Below are 21,028 nucleotides of genomic sequence, written 5' to 3'. Positions count from 1 at the left end.
ATGCTATTAGTTTAAATTACTTTATTTTAAATATTTATATATTAGTTTAATTATTTTCGTCTACTTAAAGAAAATAATACGAATAAAAAGAAAAAGAGAAATCATGTTAAGCCGGTCTGACATTTAAATGACAACTAAAAGATAAACATTCTTATCAAGTGAAGGCGTTGATACAACTAAAAATAAAATAAACTTAAAATACTTAAAATGTCGATCAACCTTAAAAAACACCAAGAAAATATAATCAATGCTTGGAAAGATGTTCTAGACGAAAAATCTTCTACAGATTGGTATGTTCTATTTTACATGTGAAAGTTTGTGCAGAATTATTGATATACTTTCTAAAGGAGATTAAAAATTTTGATAATAAACTCATGATAAAATTATATCAGCAATGTATGTATTGATTTCTAGGGCTTTATTCGGGTATGATGGTCAAAGTAACGACCTAAAAGTTGTTTCTACTGGAAATGGGGGCTTAGATGAACTCGTTGATGAAATGAATAGCAGTAAAATTATGTATGCATTTTTAAAAGTGACTGATCCACAAACTAGTCTACACAAATATGTTTTTATAAATTGGCAGGTAAATGACATAAAATTATATTTAAAGTGATATGCAGTCCATCCACTTTCAACCTATAAAATGCTTTGAAATGCTTAGAAAAGTTTGGAATTTGTGGAAGTGTTTTTACCTAAAACTTTCTACAGTTTGCAATATATTATTATATTATTTTATTATTATATTCAATAATTTAGAAATGTTACTACTGATACAGGGAGAAGGTGCCCCAGTAGTTAGAAAAGGTACCTGTGCTGGTCATGTTGGTGAAGTTGCGCGATTGCTTCATGGAGCACATGCTACATTGCATGCCCGTGCGGAAGAAGATTTAGATCATGATAGAATCATAAAACTTGTTGCAACAGGAGCTTCCAGATATGATTTCAAAGCCCCAAGACAAGAACCTGAACCTTGCAAACCTGTTACTAGCACATATAAGAGAATAATACCAAGTAAATTATTATTAATTAATATGTTGGTTTATTTGATTTATTATGATATTAATTTTAGGTCTAGAAATTAACTCAAAGGAGCGTAATTCCTTCTGGCAAAAGGAACAGGAAAATGAGAAAAAAAGGTTTGAAGCAGAAGCACAGAAAAAAAATTTGGCTAGTCAACAGTAAGCACTTATGACAAGTAAATGTTATTATAATTAATTGAAAAAACTTATTTATTCATTGTAGACAAAAAATAATTGAAGCAAAACAACATCGAGAAGAAGAAAGTAATAATGTCAGCAAAGATAAAAAGCTAACACCTACAGAGGAAGCTAAAACTATAATACAATCAAACAGATCAATTGCTAATAGTAGAGCTATTTTTGAGAAAGCCAGCACTCCACAATTGCAAAAGTGATGACTGAAATAATTTTGGATAATATAATTATTTGAAAATGTATATATTTTTTAGGAACCCAGCACCAGCCAAGCCTTTACGAAATTCAATAGTTCAGAGATCTATAGCTGCTTTGGCAGCAACTGCTGAAGTTAAAAGTAATCACTCTTCAGAAGTAGTAGAAGAAAATAAAGAAAATATAAAAGACTTTAAAGAAAGTACTAAAGACATTGATAATACATTCCAAAATCAACCTGAAAATGTTGCCACAAATTGTGCTGAAAGTGCAGACAATGATATAAAAGCATCTTCTAATGATGATTGCCAGAACTATGATTGTAATTCAGAAACAGAAGATGAAAAGTATTCTACTATTAAAAGAACTCCGCAAAGTAACAAAGTTATTGAAAATGAAGTTGTTAAACAAGTTGATGAAATTGCTGCTTTAGAAGTGATAGGACAAAATAATGAAGGTATGTATATGTGCAGATATATCAGATAAGCTGTGAAAATTGACTGCTAATTAGTATATATATTTCAAATATGTGGAAGTAAAATTCGATTTAATTAAATCATAAGAATAATTTTCAGATGAATTAGTTTACAAAACTACAGATTCAGAAGTATATGACTTATATAATGACTATGGAGATTTAGGACTGAAAGCTAGAGCTTTATATGATTATCAAGCAGGTACTTACATAAAGTAATTAAATTTATCTTTATTTCATACATTTTAAATATTTTTTTTATATTTATAGCTGATGAGACTGAAATTACCTTTGATCCTGGTGATATTATAACACATATTGATTGTATTGATGAGGGATGGTGGCAAGGATTAGCCCCTGATGGCGCTTTTGGTTTATTTCCTGCTAACTATGTAGAAATTATACAATAAATGACATTATTTTATGAAAGAACAATAGATTAGACATACTCCATAACTTTAAGAAACCTGAAATGTGAGGCCAAAGTATTTTTAAATATTTCTCTATACAACCCTCAACTCCATTAGCTTCTGAAGGTATTCAAATATTTTAACGGGAATAAGTATTATAGAAATTATATTTCAAAGTATACCTTATTAATCAAAGTATAATATACATGTATTTGTGATAGTATTTTTGTCACACATAAGATATCCATAGATAAATTTTGTAGCATTTTTATAAATTTAAATGAATAATATAATCATCACCAAAGCCATGACATTACATGACATGATCAAATTCTAAATTCATTATTTTGGTACTAAAAGTTTTGTCATTAATTTTATTTGGTCGATGGTTGAAATAAAAGAGATGGATTGTAACTAAATATTTTAATGTCTATAAATGAGATATATTACTAAAACTTTAGTATCTAAGAAGAATCCATGATTCTTTTTTCATTGAATTTTATAATTTTTTTGTGCTTTACAAAGTATTCTCCCATCTAGGGCGTGAAGATTAATCTATTAATTGTTAAATAAATTTGAATGATTATCATTGTTAAATATTGATGGATATTTGTTAGAAGAGCATTATTTAGAATATGTAGTATTATATATTCATTTTTTATACTAGACTATTATGATTAGGCTGTTTTGAATTATATAGGCAATAATTTTTATATTATATTATTCAAATGAACTATATTATTTTTTAAAAAAATATTACACTAAAATTATTTGGGATTAAAAATGAAACTGTTCAGTATTTGGAAAAATTATGTTTTTAATTCGGTTATATTGCTTTGAAGTAGTATTTAAATTTAGAGAGCATGTTGATCAATTTTTGAAAATTTGGTATGTAAGCAATTGTAAGTTAGCATTCAATATATTTGCATGTTTGTAATCATATCAGCACATATATACATTTCATTTTTGTCTATATAGAACACGTTTACATATGCTTTGTAAAACTTTAACAAGAATGTTTTATATAATATTTTTCAATATTTTATGTTTGAAATATTGAGTGACACATTTGAGTTCATTTCAAAGGTTTATTTATATTGTCTATTTAATAGTGCATAAAGATATGTTTATATTGAAAATGTTTCAGATAAAAAGTTAAAAAGTAACTGTAGATTAATTATATACACCGACATTATTCTAAATTTGTAGTTATGCAAAAATAAAAGTTTATACTTATATTGGGTCCTTATTATTATTTTCTAAAACTAGTAATAAATTAATTGGCAAAGTAATTCACATGAATTCAAATATTGTTCAAATACCACATATTAGCTGTGTCGCATCATAACAGCAATATAATCGATGGCAAATACTTATTTTAAAATAAAATTAGTTTAAGTAAATCTAATGTGAGGGTTGTAACTAATGAATATGATATGCAGTCCTTTATAAAAATAATTATTTTACCAAAATACAACTATATTACACGTTTGTATCTTCTTGCTTTTCTTTATCCTTCGAGTGAACGAAATAGTCTTCTATTTCTTGCAATGTTTTGTCTTTAGTTTCTGGCAAGAAAAAGTATAATACTATAGTACCGAGAAGAGCGATGGTTCCGTATGTTAGAAACGTTCCATCTTGTCCGATGTTCAAAAACATAGCCGGTCCGGTTTTAACTACTACAAAAAATGCCAAAAAGGCCAGCGCAGATGCAATTCCGGAACCCAGGCCGCGCAACGCCGTTGGAAAAACTTCTCCTGTCATTGCCCATGGTAGAGGTACAATACCAACGCTGATGAAGCAAATATAACTTATTAAACTCAGCATTGGAATCCACGCTGCACCACCATTATTTCTGGTCAAATATAAATAGGCAGCCAAGACTAATAGCGAGAAAGATGTTCCAATTCCACTAATAACGGCCAGCGGCCTTCTGCCGAATCTTCTCAATAATATGCACGCTACGACTGACATAACAACACGCACAACGTCCACAATTCCCATAGCTAAATATTCATTAATACTAGGCCCCAAAGCATCGCGAATAATTGTCACTGAATAGAATGCGACGGCATTGACGCCTGAGAATTGGCACGTCAAGAAAAATATACAGATTATTATCAGTGGCTTCAAAAATGATGCTTTCTTTGCGTGTTGCCATTTATTCGTATTCGATTTGACCGAATGCGTTTGTAATAAAGTTTGCAATTCCAACAAAGACTCATCATCGCAGCCCCGAAGCCATCGAAAGGATCTTTCTGCTTGTAGAGGATATCCATGGGATACCAGCCAACTCGGACTTTCGGGGGCTATCGACATCATCAGATAGCACACGAATGGAAAGGCGGAACAAATGGCAGCCGTAAGGCGCCAATGCAGAAATGTACCCATTATATGGGCCAATAAAATGCCTAATGCTATAGCAAGGGACACAGCCGCTAGCAGGAATCCCCGGTAACGAGGCCCGCTCGTCTCGCCGATGTATACGGAACATGGTGGCCCGAGCAGACCCACACAAAGACCTAAAATATATTCAGGGAAAAAACATTTTTATGTTACGTACCTCTTGTTTGAAGCGAATTTATATAAATCAACTTATAATTATATGCTGGTCGTCACAAATAAGGATTTATAATTCGAATTAAAATATAAAGTGGGGTATATAAAATTTGATCAAATTCGCAAAAATTTCAATGAATTTTTCTCAAACTTGGATTATATTAGTAGAGATTTCAAGATTTTTTTGATGCAGTGTTTGTAAGTTTTAATCTATATTTTTTTTTCAAAAATTACGTAATTATTATGAAATATTTTCGTAATACATATTACGTAATCCACATTACTTAAAATAGGCGAAATTATTACTTATTAATCATACGTAAAAATGACATAAGTATGTAACTTTTCTTGCGTAGAAATTGCATAAATATTACGGATTTTGGCTTAGCGGGTAGTGTATTTGATTAAAAAAAATTGACAATTCTTAGTTTGTCTTCGAAAAAAAGAAAACAGAAACGTAAATAATATGTTTATCTGCCTATAATTTCTTATATCATACAAAAGTATGGTGCATTGAATTAGATGATGTAGTAGATCTAAAATATATACTTTTCTTATTATTAACACGTTTACAATCAAAATGAAAATTTAATATCTTTTGTTATAAATTAGACATAAGTTAAATATTTTACCTGTAAGGAACCTGCCGATTAATAAAGGCGCTATAGAGCTAGACATTGCTATGAGAGCCCAGCCGAGAACAAAAGGAACGCATAGCAGCAAATGGGTCGCTCGTCTTCCGTATCGCTCCATCAAAACTCCTGATATCAGACAACCCGCCGACATTGGCAAAGCTGCTACTGATGCTAAAATTAATTAATCAATTAATTATTAGATATGTTTTTAGAAAATTATTTCTTTCAATAGAGAAAAAATGATATTGAAATTTTATGAAAACTGTTTTCATAATCTCTCATACCAGGCACCCCTCTGTCTGCTGAGATACATATATATAAATAAAGAAATAAAAAACGTTCAGCATGACTGAAAAAAAAGGCAAATGAGATCTAGAAAATACAAAGCTAAGGAAATGCCGTTTCTAAATATTATAATATGTATATTTTTGAAATATTTATAAGAAGCCAAATAGTCACAATAAATAAACTATGGATTTCGACACTGTATGTGTGTTTATAATTTTATTTTTATTTTTTTATTGATTGTTTATTTGTTGACTTTGTATATAGGTATATTAGTCATCATACATTTTATAATTAATCTTATTACACTTTTATTTTATTTGTATGTATGTATATGATAACTTTACAATGAATAAATTAAAATGTATAAAAGTTTGAAGCTCATTGAAACAAATTTAATTAACTTCCTTTAGGGTGAGTTATAGTGAACACAAAAAATTTAAAATTTCAAAGATTTCCAAGGTATCTGAACATTTTGGCATGCCTTTGAGGAAATGGATGTATGTATGTGTGTGCGGATACAAATTTTCGTCGACGATTTCGTGAACACCCATCAACCGATTCGAATAAATAAAAAAAAATCGGGGGGCTGATTAGTTTTTGGCAAAGGCAGTTCTAGCCATGGTAATTCAGTTTTTGCTATAATCGGAGCATACGATTTGAATAATTCAAAATTTTTTTTATTTGTATTAACGAAATGAAGAACTGATTTTTGGAAAGGTTTCGGATATCCAATAAAACAATAAAAAGGCACACCTGGCGAACAAAAATGATCATTAGACATATGCCCATCAAATTATCTCAGATATTTTATAAAGATTTTAATAATAAGTACAAATTTTGTCTATATTTCTATGAGATCCGTTCTAATTCTATCCGTTATACCGCGATGCGGCGCTTACGCGCTTCGATATTTCATCTCTTCGCAGCCATTGCTTAGAAAAAAGGTTCAAAATTTTAAAAAAATTATGAAATATAATAAAATATTTAAATATTTTCAAAAACGTCAAGTTTTATTAAAAAATTTCGAAATTCTCCGAAATCAAATTTTTCTGTTTTAAAATTTTTTTAAAGCTTTTAAAAATTTTAAATCTACTACTACAAGAAGTTCAAACAATTTGCCTTAAGGCACTATGCCATGCACTAGTTTTCCATTTTTACTAATTTCAAACTCCTGATAGATAATGATCTGCAGGACTAAATCTGCCATGCGATTGTTTCCGAACTTATCACCCTAAGAATTACCAGTATAAAATTTTTTATTTACCATCATTTGGTTCTTAGAACAGCTTGATTCCTATTTGGATAAATTTGGAAATAAAATTTTTAGGTGCAGAACCTCTACCCAAAGACTCTTTAGAGAACTACAGAATTAATATATTATTAACTAATTTTATTTTTTAATTAAATAAAAAAATTTAATTTATTTTAAAAGTGCGATATATATAAAAATATATATTATTAATTGAACAAATAGAAGTTATAAAATGCCAATCACAGAATAAATTGATGATTAATTTAAAAGAAAAAATAAACGCGCTATACAAACAAATTTACTGAATACTTTCCATTCGATCGAAATCTTTTCACCTTTTGAAAAATATTTGCAATTCTGGTCAATATTATTAACAAATAGACGTATTTTGACTGTTGTTAGAAAGCTTCGATTAAATCCATTCATGATCTCGCATGAGAAGACAACTGAGTAAATAATGTGCATAATAAGACATCAATACTCGTAGTTTCATAAATGATTCACTGACCGGCACCGAGACCGAGCGTGATTAGTGCATACGAATGGCGCTATTATAATATTATAATACGATGGAAACATGCCATTATTAAAGCAAATAAAATATCTGCAACAATACATTGAAAAGTTCATTAATCGCCGATAAAAAATTTAAATACTAGATTTGCTCTTGAAGTTTTATTATTGTGGTTAGAAGAAAGCTTTCACTTTTGAAGTGACGCTCAAGGCAATTAAAATGCGGATGTAATGTCCTATAATTAAATTCACACATTTTGTTCTGAATTGCAAAGAATAGACATAAATGATACGCAAGTTTATCAAAATTGTATAATATAAAAAAAATTGTAATATTAGTTTTAGCAACTAGAGTAACTACATTCTATTAAATGTAATTATTGTGAATTGAAATAACTCATATAATGTATTTAATGCGCTGATTAATATTATTTAAAAAAGAAACACAAATTTTCTTTTCCCAAAAGCAATCGTTTCTTCAACACGAGCAGAAACTTCTCCCAAAAACTGCCGTTTTTTGCAAATTTAGCTCCCTATCTCCGAAATGACTGGACCTACCTTTGCCAAAACTCAATCACGTCTTCACCCCATCATTAAAAATTAACTGTTTTTTAACTTCCCGTAGGGTAAGTTATAGTAATCGCAAAAAATGAAAAATGAAATTTTTTATATATCTTTACGTTTCAAAGGTTTTTGAACATTTTGGCATACATTAGAAAAAAAGGATGTATGTATGTGTGTGTGTGTGTGCGGATACAAATTTACGTCGACGATTTCGGGAACACCGATAAACCGATTTGAATAATTCAAAAATCATTCGATTCATATTAATAAGGAGACGTGCTGATTAGTTTTTGACAAAGGCAGGTCTAGCCGTTCCAAAGAGACGGGGCAAAAAGTGCTAAAAACGGTAACTCAGTTTTTAGGAAAAAGGAGCGTCCGATTTTAATATTTCAAAAATATTATATATTTTACTTGTATAGGCAAGATTAAATTTTTAGGAAGGCGGGTCCAGCGGTTATGGACTCTCAATAAAAATAAGTTAAAAAAATGACAATTGGCGGTCAATAATCTTTATTGGGCATATGTACATCAAATTATCAGATATTTTATAGAGATTTTAATAATGTGTATACATTTTGTGTAAATTTTTTTGGGTTCCGTACCAAGATTTTTAATTACGGTACGGGAAGTTTCAGCAATTTGTCTTTACGCACGATTCCATGCACCCATTAGTTGGATCATTCAAATCGGATGCTTCTTTCTCTCGAAAACACGATTTGTATTTTTTGAACCATTCAAATCGGTTGATCCGTGCGCCCGAAAACGTGGACGAATTATTGTATCCACACATACGCACACACATACATATATAAATCTTTTCTAATGCCAAAATGTTCAGAAACCTCCAAAACCTAAAAATATGCAAAAAATTTTATTTTCGATTTTTGGACGATTACAATAACTTACTAACCATACAAGAAGTAAAAAATCTTTCAAAATTATTTTTTGGCATAGCAACCGTAAAGTGTATTAATTTGTCCATCATGAACTTTCGTAACCGTGGTGATGTAATCGTAATGATAATGTAGTTGAATTGGTGATCTCTTTACTCAAATTAAAGCGGTGTATTTTAATATTATTTTTGAATACGTAAATTTTATTTCATACACGTAAATACACACATTTATATATAATAAAATCATAATGTTTAGAAAAACATGAAGGCAAACGTCTTTTCTTTTGAATATGAATTGATTATTTGGTATGCCCACTAAACAATTCGAATGCCATAGAGAAAGTTCAACGAAAATGGTTGAAAACCTGAAAATAAGAATATATAAAACTTATTCTGACTACAACATGCTCCTGAATAAATTTAACTTTTTGTCTCGTCATACGTTGATTTATTGATAGTATTTTATTATTATATAAACTTTGTGAACCTTTCGGCTCGCCTATCAGGTTAAACTAGTGCAGGTTAAAATCGCCTGGCATTTTGATAAGTGAACTTCTCAATTAATAAATTAAATCGTATAAAAATTTGGAGCTTACAAGAACAGTTTTAATTTTTTTTAACATTTTCAAACTCCTGTTGGATAATGAAGTGCGTAAATGGAACTTGCCATGCAATGGTTTTCGTAATTTGTAACGGTGATATAGATTTCACTCAAAATCTTAACCAATTATCTTAAAATGCTCCTAGAACCTTTTTACAAATTCACATTTCAAGTATTACCAATTCCTAAGGAATATGATTTTCAAATTCACTTGTTGTAGTATATCTTCTAACTTCTAAATATAGATTTTTCTTAATTATTACTATTTATATGAATAAAATAATTATTAGTCGTCTGCAGAAATTAATTTTTCTTATATTCATTTTAGTTACGTATTACGTACAGTACTCTACTAATTGTAAACCCTTCTTGATCTATTCTGTGGGACACCAGTTTTTGTTTGTTTTTAACTAAATTTTTAATAAATTTAGTTTATAAAGTAGTTAAATAAATCATATTTTAATTAATTGAAAATGCATTAGTGGTCGTTCTAAAATAAATTTTGTACTGAATTTTAAGCTTGAATGAAATGACTTACAATTAGTAATATATGACCGCGTAATATAAAATCTCGTGTAAATGTTGATTTCTTATTTAAAACAAATCAAGTTAATAAATAATTGCTTTTATACTAGTAGCAAATACCTTGAGAAATAGCATTTTAATATTAATACTGTATAATCATGTTAGTTAGTATTGCAACAAGTTAGTAAGGCATTACCAATTATATTAAATCCTGTAAGCTAGAAATATCACAAAGTTTTAGCTTACAATTAGAAGTCAAATTTTGTTTGTTTTGATACAGGAATTCTTTTTATATATTTATCGTGAAGAAACTTGGAAACAAAATTGTGACTGGTGACATGCTTAAATATTAGAATTATAAAATAGGTTACTATATTGCAAATAAATTTTTAAATAATATTTATTTTAATTAAAAAATATTTACCAATCCAGGACTCTTGTTCAGTGTCAATTTGAATAGGACTATCTGCCAATTTTAGTTGGGGTAATAAAATCGCCGAATAACCTGATGTCATTCCAGCAGCTACAGTTGCCATTATGGGACCAGAAGCTGCCAGAACCTGATGATCAAAAATAATATTAGTTTATATTATCAGTAATTTAACATGAAAATCTTGATTCGTGAAATTTTCTCTATTTTGAATATAATTATCAAAATGATCAATATTACCATTTTTTTTTTGAAAAAAATTATTCTAGTTGAACTATTTAGTTTTTATGTTGAACTCTTAATTTAATTAAGATTTATTACCGATTAATTTACCTATATTTATAAGTATGTCTAAAGCTAAAATTTATGAAGAAATAAATTTTGCAAGAATTGAAATCAACTGTATTGATTATGAACGATTACGTCGAAAGATATACATAGTTTCAAAACATCTCAAGTATGCAAATAATCAAATTTTGGATGATCTGATATATTTTATTAAAACGTGTTGCTCAATATCTGGAGACACTTTCAAATTTGCGAAACACTATGTTAATTACTTGTTTTATGGTAGCTTTAGGTTTTATTTTTATAATATGAGATAATCAAAAATCTTCTCCTAAAAATTGTTTGACTTGTTAAAATTGACAGAAAATGAAATAATAATAAATATATTTGAAAACCAAAAAAAGGAATAAGCAGCATTAAATAAAACACCTTAGAACTTTGATAATTATATTTGATTTGGACGCAAGAAAGCTTCAGCAAAAATCAAAATACCATTGTTTCAATTACCAACAATATAATTTTTTTATTTAATTATTTATTTTTATTTAGTTTTGATTGTCTAAATCAGAAAATAATTTTTTTGTCTTTATAAGTCATTGCAATATATTATTATCTGTTTACCTGTCTGGTGAGTGGTGAGAATCGTTTTGGGGAGATGGTGCTTTCGATGAGTGTTTGTTGGGGTTCCAGTGGCTTTTGGGGTTCCGCCGCATTTGGGTCAGTGGAACAAATAACGATGGGAGGGTTGCCAACATCTTGGGGCGCGCTGGAGGGCCCTGAGGTACCCACTACATCATCGTTAGACACCATCTGAAAATAGGAAAAAATCGTTATATTAAAATAATATCAATAGATAGTATTTAATAATATAACAGATTAGCAGTCAAAGAACTTCAGCTTTAAGACAAATTTCTAATTCAAAAAATTCAAAATTATTCGAAAACTTGTACCTAAAAAAACTTTTCAGATAATGTTTTCAATTCTTTAGATAATTTAATTTTTATATATAAAATATTTTAATTTTAGAAAAAGGTGATTAAGATGAGCAGATTTTTGTAAAACTAACTATGAAAAATTAGCAAAATTTTAAGCATTCTAAAAGTATAAAAAAATACTAAAATATTTTTGCGCAAATTTTCAAATGTTTATAATTATTCTGAAATTAAAAGATTTAAATAATCAATATACAGATAAGTATACTGTAATGCAATTTTGACTGCTATAATAATTATATTGCATTTTTTCTAACAGAAATCAGAACTATTCCTAGTATTCTGTGAGCTGGTATGATATAATAGTTTATAAAATACCATTATAAGGAGGCAACCCAGTGGTTAACCATTCTCTTTTTCATTCACTTGCCATTTGTGAAAATAGCATTTTGGAGCATTTATCACATTGCTTTTAGAAATATCTAAGAATAATGACAAAGAAAATGGTTAACCACTGGGTTGCCTCCTTATAATGTTATTTTATAAACTATTATATCATACCAGCAGTAGTGTTATCAGATCTCACTTGCAAATATAGATCTAAACATTATTTCAATTAAAATTATTTTTAGATCTATATTTACAAGTGAGATTTGATAACACTACTGCTTGATATCTAGCTGTCCAAAATAAAAGCAAATAGAATTTGAAAACTTGGAACCACGAAGAACTCAATTTAGTATATTGAATAATTTAAAATTTGTTATATTGACATTAAATTATATAACAAGATACTAATATATATAGCATTATCGTTAATTAAGACGATTAATGAAATGACGTTATTAAGTTATTATTAAATTAAATCGAAACTTACTTCCATATATCATCTAAACATATTATCGTTCCAAAATATAATATAATAGATTTTTTTTCTCATCAAGTAATGAAGAATAAGATATTTTAATGTTGTGCTCTCTAAGATTTTATTTATATCAAATTCATATTATCAACACCAAAATTAACTATAATAAATAATAAATATGTACAAGTATTTTATGTATTTTAAAACTGACCTTGCTATGTGGCTTGAATATTATAGAAATACAATTAATCACCATTTTGATCAGAGTTATTCAAGTAGTTAAAAAATATACTTTATTAACATAACCTTAAGATATAAATTATTTCTAGTACATTTTTATACAGAAATGCTAAAAATAGTCAATCTATCAATTTATTATAAATGAAAGGAATATGGAGAGCAAGTTTACTTCATAACTGTCACAGTTAAACTAGACCAAATATACACGAAGCGCATATATAATGATATAAGAAAATATTTTATGTAAATAGTAATTTGAAATATTTTTCAAAAGCGTTATTTGTCACATAGTTAAACAATAACGGTCTGGTAATAATACGAAGACAAGCATTGCAATTAATATTTTTCAATTTGTTTATTCTTCACCCAGAAAAAGAGAGCAGAATTTATTTTCGGTTTAATTTAGATTTATATCAATACATGGAAATGATTTTTGGGTGTTATATATATATATATATATATATATATATATATGTATATACTAGATGACCCGACAGACGTTGTCCTGTACCCACGCAACAATTCAAAAGTTCCAACTTTTTTCCAATATCCTATCCTATGATTTTTAATATCCTATAATCCTATATGGTGTCCTGTTTTTGTGATTCATTTATGGTCTTAGCATAAGCAGTATAAGAAATTCAGAAAAAACTAATGTAGTTTTTGTTGTAAAATACTTTTTACCAGACAATATAATTGCTTCAATAATTTAGTCTATAATTTTCATAATCTCGTACGATATATTAGTTGCTCTTTGGCGTATATAATTTCTAAAGTACATTTTTCTTATTGATAATTCAATAAATATTATTGTTTATGTTCAAATCTTAGGTGAATTGATTTGTAAAATCTTGGTTATATGAGCACTCTTCAATCTAAGATCATAACGTAATAAATATTCCATATCCAATGCCAAACAAATGCATTTTTGACACATCAGACAAAATTCTAAAACATTTTTTTAATAAGTAGAAATATTTTTTGTATGTTTAAATAATTTAGTAAAGTGAAACAATGCATAAGTTTAAAACATTAATCTTTATGCAATTTTGGACTGATTGCATTATTTATTAAACTGAATTAGATAATTTCATTCATTTCATTTCATCGTTTTCAATGTTGAACAATGATAAGTGGTTTTCTGTAATTTTTACTATTTATTTCTACAGTATTACTATAGCTTTATCGTTCATTAAATCTTAAAAATTTCCTTTGACAAACTCTGAAAAGAATTAACAAAATCTGAATAACCGTCTAGAAGAAGTATCAAATCATACACCCGTACAGAAAAATTTTATTAACATATAATTTTCTCAATATTTAAAAAAAAAATTCCTTTTTTTTTCTTGACAAAGTTATGTGTTGGGGCGGCTGGGTGTTTTTTGTATGATTTGATTTTATGAGTAATCGACCACCCAAGCAAATGTTGAATTCACCATTTAATTTACTTTTCTCCTAGCTAACTGGTAAATTAACAAAATAATTGCTGAGCAAAAAAAGTGGTACAACCGTACCCAGTCTTCAATTAATTTTCACTACGGCATAAAAATGAGTGGAAAGACTAAAAATATCAGAAATAACATTTCTATAAGAATGAAAAATAAAAAAATTAAAATCAGTATGATCATCAAAGGTAAACTATTGGTGATTCACTAGTTCAGCAGATTAATTCTGCAAAAATTGTAGAAACAATGGATGAATTTTAATGAATATGCATGAATAATATAATAATGTTTTGTTCAATAATGGTAATCTTTGAGATGATTATTAATCATACTTTTTCTTGTGCTCTCTCATAAATAAATGTAAACAAGATATTGTAGGCTATTTATTTCAATACCATTATTCCATTAGCCGGTAGAATTACACCAAATTACACCAACTTTAAATTGCATCAAATTTAGACAATGGAGTCAAATACTATATTTAATGTTATACCTACATCTATAAATAAAACTAAAAATCTATCAAGTTTAAAGTATATAAAAGATTCGACTAATATAAAGAAAACGCTTTCCACTAATCAAAAATCCAAAAACTATGGTTTGTGATCAACCAAAAGATTCTGTCAATTCATCTACTTTGGCAATCAAACTTTTTTTTAAAAAACTTTAAATGATTGTATATTGTTTGTAAAGGTTTGTATCAAAAACTTTTCACAAAATTGTAAGAAAATGATATTGCAATAATGTCCTATTATATTTTCTACATTTATTAGGATATTAGGATTATGATACATTCTTACGAATTAATCAGAACATGAAACACCGTTTACCTTGTACTAAAAGTTAGAAAAGCTTTTAGAAAATGCCTCCTTATCTATGCCAAATATAAAAAGCTTTCATAAAAAGAATACTTTTAAACGCCTTCCAATCTTTTCCAAATATAAAAGTCTTTTTAAAACCTGTTGGAAAAATGAACATTGTTTCACACTTTTGAAAATATCTCAACGCTCATCAGTATTTGTAACAGCCGGAAGAAGAAGTTTATAAATCGCTAAAAAATCCAACTTGCTAATTTTATGTTTTTTTCGGTGTGTCTAGTCATTCTGAATCGTTTGACACCAAAATTGGAAAAAATGAGTTTGTCAAAAACCGCTACCCCGGTATCATGCCATTTCCTTAAAATTAGCATACAAGTGCAATACTTTTTGTCAACGTTTTTGCCAAAATTTTACTTTTAGAAAGATGTTGGGAATTGCCTGATTTGGTTTTGGAAAGATCGGTCGAGCAGTTTCTTCGCAATTGAGTATCAATTTTTTTGACGATTTTAATGAAACTTTGCGTTTTGATCAAGTTCTTTTAACCAACATTCTAAAATATTATAGACTTGCAAATAGATTTATATAATAAAAATTTATTATTGTTTGGAATAATGGACTGCGCTTTTGTAATCTTTTATTATAAGATGCCAAAGCTCAAATAAATCATAAATATTAATATACGCATATTAAAAAGTAAATTATTTACATATATCGGAAAATTCATTTAGGTGTACTACTTACTACTAGTACGATTACTACTAGTTACACGATTACATTTTGCCTCTACTTACTACTACTTAGTCTAAGTCCCGTGAAAACAATAACATATAAATGAAATTATATATGTTTGAAAATGTATAATGTTATGCAATGATTTGTTTTAAAAAATATATTAATTGATTAAGAAACCTCGTTTGGCAAAGGGACGTCCTTGGCGCCTGCCCAGGGCAATTAATTCTGTTCGAATTAGCAGACACCTTTGCACAAATCACTTTATTTATAATTTAAAATATCTAGAACAGCAGTCATTTCATTTCGACAGACTTTCTAGTAATATAAGAGCTGCTGTGAAGTTGAAAAATATTAATAAAATATAATAATGATGTATAAAAAATGACACGTTTTTTACATTATATTTTTTGAAATCTGATCTGCATATTTTTATATAAATTTAAGAAAAATCATTCACAATTTATTAGTTTATTAGATCAATATTCCAGAAATTATTCATAGAAACATTGTTTCTAAAATCATTCTAAGAAAATAATCTTATTTCGCGCAAAACATTTTTTTATCGTTGTTTATCAAAAAAGTAATTACGCAAAATGTAGATAAGCTGAACACATGATTCTGAGTCGAAAACTTGATTTTTTTTTTCAGATTTATAACAGTGAACTATTTTGCATGGTCACACCTCTCTGTAGAATTATTTACATTTGGCAAAAGATATGAATAACGTTTAATAACGTAATAATTAACGTTTTTAACGATTGAGATTGTTGTATGGTTCGTGGTTAGACGGCGAAGATAATTGTAAAAAGCGATTTAAATTGAATACAGATTCTGAGACGATGAATAATATGCATTCATAATATATTAAAACGAAAAAAATCTAAATTCATTATTTTACAATATAGTGAGTTGCTAATTAATTAATTCATAGTTAAATTATAAAAATTGTTTCAACCCTCTTTTGTTTTTCTAGGAATAAACTGCTGAATGATGACATGTATCAACTGTCGAAACATATTTTTTTTTAATGAAATTAATTTTAATTTGATTAATTGGCTGTTATGTATATGCAGTTTAGATACGAACAAACTTTTTTAAATATATAACTTATTTTAAACGCATCGAAAATTATGTATGTTGTACCTTGAAGCTTTTGGTTTGAAAATAGCTTGGATTACAAAAACATTTTATCATACTAGTTGGTATATTTCTAATTAATGAAATATAAAAATTAATTCACTTAGCAATTCTACAATGAGAATTTGCCTTACATTTGCTATCACTATCACTATATTTATTGTTTTATTACTATCGTCTATTTAATAGATAAACATCGATAACTTAATGAGGCTTTGATTTGAGATCATAAAACTGTTGAATCCGCAACGGTAACAAATAATTAGTTGAATAATTAATAAATAACATTTGAATCAAGTAAATAAAATACTCTATAAAACGTAAAAGTAATATTAAAATGACATTTACGAGCTTTTCACTGCGGTTGTAGTTAATGTTTAGCTTTCATGGCGCCAAGAGGGTAATACCACACTGATTTCTCACAACGATTCTTACCAGGCCTCGCATTCCACGATGCAATTATTACCTGTGCCTTACTATCTAGAAATTAAATATAGATATATAATTAACAAAATTCCATGAAGATTAGGAGATTGATATTATAAACTTTTCACAAAAAAAATTTAAAGTGGAGCAAGCTCTACTTGGTCTCCATAAAAATCCTCCATTTTTAATATTAATAAAAAGCTTATTTTTTACTTACGTGTTATTTTCGATCAGTACTCACGGTTTATCCAAAATATAAAAACTTCCTAAACTTCGCGTCTTTCTTGTGCATATACAGAGAGATTGAAATTATATTAAAAGCTTTCTATTTAATATTAAATAGAAAGCTTAATTTTTATTTTTGTTATTTTCTGTCAGAAATAAGCAGTGGTGTTGTCGAGCCGGAACGCGCCGGAACGTCGTTCCGGCAAATCATTTTTGAGCCGGAACGCGTTTCGGCAAGAAAAAATATAAAAACATCGCTACATACAGAAAATGATTTAATAAGTAAATTTTATACGTTATTATTCAACTAATTTTTATTAAATGTTATTATTGTAATAAACATACATATATGTGCACAAAATGGGTTTTGTAATAATTTTTGTTTCTTTCCTTTTTGAACGGAACTGGAAAAACATGAAAACCGGTTTTAGAACCGGTTTTTAAATTTTAGCGTTCCGGCAAAAAAATATTAGCACAAAACCACTGGTTTTATCAAAGTCGTTTTTAATTTAGTAACAAATTGAGGTGTATGAACTTCTTATAGAAAAAATAATATTTATAAATTAAATCTTACATTCATTCGCATTTCTTATACGTTAACATCTACATCATAGGTTCCTATTCATGTATTTTTATAGCCTTACGTGTGCCTATACGTTACATTCTATACTACACGCCTTACATCTGTACCATACGCTATATTTCATTATATACTCTCAAATCCCTACATTGTATACCGAATACACCTAACCTATATCTACTATATATCCTATTACCTATAATTTCCCTTACACGCTACATTAACCCTACCGAGAATCGAACCCGGGTCCGCCGCGTGGCACGCGACGACCTTATCCACTACACCACCGTAACGCTACAATCAACCGTCTTTTTTTGCGTGTCGTCGCGCCACCTTAGTATTAATTACCTAATTCATTAGAAAATGACCCGTGGAAACAACAGTGCGTCCCATATTATATTATTGTTGGGGGTATCCGATAGGGTAGTGGTTAAGGTGCGCGACTTCCACGCGGAGGTCCCGGGTTCAATTCCCGGTATAGGCAATAGATAGGTAGAGATAATACATAGGGCGTAAGGTAAACCTATATAATATAGGTGAATATATAAAGTAAGAAGTAAAAGGTCTGTAGGTATATAATAAGTTAATGACGGTATAGATATCTCACGGTATGATAAATAATAGATATCTATATATGATATACAATAATATAGTATAATATGATATGTAATAGGTTATCTATCATATTATTAATTGAATATATAAATTAGACAGTAGTATTTATAAGAAGTAAAAGGTATGTAGGGTATATAATAAGTTAATGACGGTATAGGTATCTCACGGTATGATAGATAATAGATATCTATATATGATATACAATAATATATAATAGTATAGTATGATAGGTAATAGATTATCTATCATATTACTAAGATAAGTCTTATAAAGTATTGTAATAAATCTTGAGTACGTTTATATCATAATAAATACATGTAGGTATTAATGAATACAAATAATACCAGAATAAATATGATTAATGTCATTGAAGAATATAAATTATGTACTCAATGATTCCCTCATACTTGTACAATTTAATGTATAGACTAGCTGTGTATAATAGAGTTAATTATATAAAAAGTCAATATATTAGATTTGTGAGTTCTTATTGAAATATATCAAATTTTTTGAACCGGTTTATGAACCGGATTTTAAATTTTAGCGTTCCGGCAAAAAAAATATTAGCACAACACCACTGGAAATAAGGTACTCAATACTAGTAAGGAGTATATCAAAATTGGTTGTCTGAACATTCTAATATCCTTGCAAAAAAGTTGGACCAAATACAAAGCAGACGAAATTAAAAATCCTTATTACCTATTTTAACACGTTGGTTGCCATGTCAGTCATATGTGTCTATCGAATTATGCTAAGAAATTCCACATGAGCTTTTCAAATATACTATATGTATATTTGACATTTGACAAATTGACTCCAAATTTTTTGGCTTGTCGAGAAAATGAGATCTAACCCAGTGATATCAATCATAAATACATAAAAAATAGTGTTTTGCAGAAATTTTGGGCAAAAACTTTTTTTTTTGATACATTAAATATCAAATAAAGATAATGTTATGGCAAGGCTATGTGACGTAGCATGCCTCATATAAATGGTACAAAATAGAAACAAAAAGTTGATATAAATGTAAAATAGTAATTATTATTGACTTCGCAAATAAAGAATCTTCGCCAGATAAGTCATTCTATTTGACACTAAATTTAAAACAAAAATGTGTATGTAAGTGAGCCAAAATTTTATCTTTTGTAAACGTTTTCTGCAGTTTCTTTTCAGAAACGGCTGCACCGATTTTAAAAATTCAAAACCATTTGAAAAAACTCGACAAGGGCTCGCGTTGATTAGTTTCGAGCCATGAAAGCCTAAACAGCTTTCAACTTTCCAAATCAGTTGAAAATCGCGTAAATTAGTTTTTTGTAATAAGTAATAAAGATCGACCGGGCTATTTCTTAGTAATTAATTGCTGTTTTTGATCATTTTTATGCAGTGATAAAATTCACATTTTTACTTAACGAACATCTTAAAATTAAGGCCTGATAAAACTAGCTTAATTATGAATATTCATCAAAGTTTGAAGTAATGGACCGTGCCATAATTTCAAAATTTTGTGACAGTTTTAAGAGTTGGTATATCTCAATTTTTACTGAGTAAGTCTATTATTTACACATATCGGAAAATTTTTGCAACTGTCTCATGGGAAGCTGCCTGTAACACCTAGTTTTTTTAATAAGATTAATACTAACATGGTTACATAGGTTCTGTGGAATCCGAGTCCAAATCTATCAAATTCGTGATTTTTGGCACTTTTATTATTATTATTTCAATTTTCGTACTGTAAAATGAATTGATGATTAAAAAGAATTGTTGATTTTTTAAACGCATGTTTGTTATTAAATAAAATTGAATTAACGAATAACAATTATTTAACTAATTTAATTCTAAAAGAATTATTTATAAAGTGCATCTTGATGAATTACAAAACTTCTATTTTTATAAGTCAATATGAGATAAATAAAATTAATAAACAAATCGACAAAAAATGATAAATTTTTATAGTTTGTTTGTTGTGTAGTATTGTTTGCTTATTAAAAATTGAAATGATTGTAAATTTTATAAAATTGGAAATATATTTTATTGCATTTTTGAAAATATAGCATTTTTTAAAATATATAAAATTAAAGAATTTGACCGAAATTTAAAGGAAATTTAAAAAAATGATCATTTTTTAAACTTTTTATTAAATTCGATAAAGCAAACACTAGAAAGTTT

At 28.0% G+C, this 21,028-nt stretch overlaps 2 protein-coding genes across 2 annotated transcripts in view; one reads left to right on the top strand and one right to left on the bottom strand.

Moving 5' to 3' along the window:
- The first annotated feature begins 98 nt into the window (after positions 1–98).
- Positions 99–2,495, top strand: LOC113366406 (drebrin-like protein). The gene is made up of 8 exons (XM_026608004.1): positions 99–290; positions 415–586; positions 780–1,014; positions 1,073–1,181; positions 1,246–1,413; positions 1,472–1,869; positions 1,988–2,089; positions 2,158–2,495. The coding sequence occupies exons 1-8, from the start codon at positions 208–210 to the stop codon at positions 2,295–2,297; spliced, it is 1,407 nt and encodes a 468-aa protein (XP_026463789.1). The 5' UTR covers positions 99–207; the 3' UTR covers positions 2,298–2,495.
- A 1,075-nt stretch (positions 2,496–3,570) lies between these two features.
- Positions 3,571–21,028, bottom strand: part of LOC113367033 (facilitated trehalose transporter Tret1-2 homolog) — a 38,617-nt gene continuing 21,159 nt past the window's right edge. Inside the window, exons 2-5 of the mRNA XM_026608663.1 lie at positions 11,469–11,657; positions 10,554–10,689; positions 5,489–5,662; positions 3,571–4,819 (exon numbers count right to left, since the gene is read on the bottom strand). Coding sequence (XP_026464448.1) covers positions 3,780–4,819; positions 5,489–5,662; positions 10,554–10,689; positions 11,469–11,657 — 1,539 coding nt within the window. The 3' untranslated portion in view covers positions 3,571–3,779. The remainder of the gene's footprint in view (positions 4,820–5,488; positions 5,663–10,553; positions 10,690–11,468; positions 11,658–21,028) is intronic.

This window comes from Ctenocephalides felis, unplaced genomic scaffold, assembly GCF_003426905.1.
Source record: "Ctenocephalides felis isolate EL2017-DRISC unplaced genomic scaffold, ASM342690v1 CF-g0.4_SCAFFOLD_01170, whole genome shotgun sequence".
Classification (NCBI taxonomy): domain Eukaryota; kingdom Metazoa; phylum Arthropoda; class Insecta; order Siphonaptera; family Pulicidae; genus Ctenocephalides; species Ctenocephalides felis.
The sequence above is the reverse complement of the archived record's forward strand: the minus strand, read 5'-3'. Positions and strand labels throughout refer to the sequence as shown.